The sequence below is a fragment of the Rhizophagus irregularis genome, chromosome 24, assembly GCF_026210795.1.
Source record: "Rhizophagus irregularis chromosome 24, complete sequence".
NCBI lineage: Eukaryota > Fungi > Glomeromycota > Glomeromycetes > Glomerales > Glomeraceae > Rhizophagus > Rhizophagus irregularis.
The window spans coordinates 904262-906593 of record NC_089452.1 but is presented as its reverse complement, the minus strand read 5'-3'; the positions used below and the strand labels follow the sequence as shown (position 1 = coordinate 906593).

The following is a 2332-nucleotide window of genomic DNA, read 5'->3' as shown; positions in this document are numbered from 1 at the left end:
AGTGTTTAAATAATTCTAATAAAATAAAATAAAGGATTGCAAAATGTAAAATAAATAATATCACCTAGAAACCATACATTTCAAAAAAATATTTATGTTTTAATATCTAAAATTAATAAAATAAATAAATCAATATCACATAAAATAATTCGTTATTTACTTTTTCTATTCGTAATATACAAGTATTACATACCTAATGACTTTAACCATCAAATTTTACAATCATCCAAATCTTCATTTGCTATGATTTCATTCAATTTTCCACTAGTAAAATCAAGTAAGCGACTTGTATAGCATGCTTGTGAATGAGATTCATTAGCAAGATTATTATGCTCAATTGGTGCATCCATAAATTCCTTAATGTTTTCTTGTAATTCATAACTAAAATAATCAGGACGGAAAATCCAATTTCCAATAGCATATTTCACTTCTGACGCAGATGGCCTTTTTAATGGATTTTCATCCCAACATTTTTTCATTAAATCTATATAGCATTGTGGAGTATTTTCAATAACTTCAGGACGTTCACCTCTACAAATACTTAAACTAAGTTGAAGATCATGTGCTCTATCATTAAATGGTGGAACTCCAGATGTAAATTCCCACATAATCATAGAAAAACTATATATATCACTAGCTAAAGTATAGTGCTTGCCTCTTAAAATTTCAGGTGCTATAAATGGTATAACCCCATAAATATCTCCTTTTTTTAAAGATGACTTTACAGGTTGGCATAATCCTAAATCACTAACAAAAATTAAATCACAATTAATTTCATTTTTTCCCTCCACTCCATTCATTTTATTATTGTGATTTAAAATATTACCATCATGTAAATCACAATGAATAAGTTTTTGATTATGCATTTCATAAATCCCAGAAATAATTTTATACAACATGAATAATTTTTGTTTCCAATTATATTTAACTACTTTAGTTAAATTTCCTCTTAAATTACCTTTATTTGCATAATTCATTATGACGATATAATTTAAAGTATCCGGATCTTTTGTAAATCCATAATAATCAATAATATCAGGTGAATTTAAACAACTTTCATGATATTTCCACTATAAAATAAAATTCAACATATATAATATAATTAGTTTAAGTGAATTATAATTAAAATTAAATTCATACTCATACCTCATTCAAAAATACATTTAAATTTTCATTCAAGTTATTAAGACATTTAAGAACTACTTCTTTATTTTGTTTTTCATTTAACCAAATAGCTTTATATACTGTACCAAATCCTCCTTTATCAAGATATTTAATATTTTTAAGTTTATCATGAGGAATCCATTTTAATCTTTTTTCAAAAATAAACTTATTTAAAATTGCATTTCCACTATTTCCAAATCTATATTTAAATAAGTAAGTAAATCATTAGAAATCATATTAAATTATACAAAATAAGATTAAAAAATTAATACTAATTACTAACCCTAATATTCAATAATTAGAAATATCATAAAACAAAATAAAAACTAAGTTTTTGTATAAATGTATATATATAATAAACTATTATTATAACTTACCAACTATAGTATCAGATATTTTTTAATAAAGAGTGTAGTTAGTTAAAACAATAAATTAATATCACAATAACTATTATAATAAAAAATAACTTACAAGAATCTGAAATTACAATTTTATAAATAGGGATTTAGTTAATTAAAATTATAAATAAATATTATATAGATAACATAATAAAAAATAACTTACAAGAAACTAAAAATAAATCAAATTTTTTTGTAAAGAATTCAGTTAGTTTAAATTACATGCAAATGTTATGTAAATACGTAATAATAGAATCAAATATAACTTACTATCTAAATAATTTTTTATATAAAAATTTAGTTAGTTTAATAAATTACATGTAATGTAAATATATAATAATAAAAAAATTAAATAAATAACTTATAGCTTACCGACTAAAATAAATTACAAATAGTGTTTTAAAAAAGTAATTATAAGTAAATATTATATTAATATGTAATAATATTAAATAAATACAGTAGTATAACTTACCAACTAAAATAAATTACAAATAGTACATTTTTTAATTAAGAATTTAGTTAATTTAAATTATATTAAATAAATAAATAATAAATAACTTATGACTTACAATCTAAAATAAATTATCAGATAATTTTAAATAAAATTTAGTTAGTTTGAATTATACAAATAGGATAAAATATATAATAATATAATTAAATAAATAACTTACCCTCTATATTGTTAATTAAAGTTTAAATAAGAAAATTAGTTAATTAAATTAAATGTGAATATTTATAAGTATATAACAAAACTGAATAAATGACTTACT

The 2332-nt window shown here is 19.9% G+C and overlaps 1 protein-coding gene across 1 annotated transcript; it reads right to left on the bottom strand.

Annotated features, from left to right (window-relative positions):
- Positions 1-209: 209 nt before the first annotated feature.
- On the bottom strand, positions 210-2062 carry OCT59_015917 (uncharacterized protein; the record flags this gene model as incomplete). Its single annotated transcript, XM_066132140.1, has 4 exons — positions 210-484; positions 827-1070; positions 1147-1363; positions 2052-2062. The coding sequence occupies 4 exons, from the start codon at positions 2060-2062 to the stop codon at positions 210-212; spliced, it is 747 nt and encodes a 248-aa protein (XP_066003158.1).
- Positions 2063-2332: the final 270 nt, after the last annotated feature.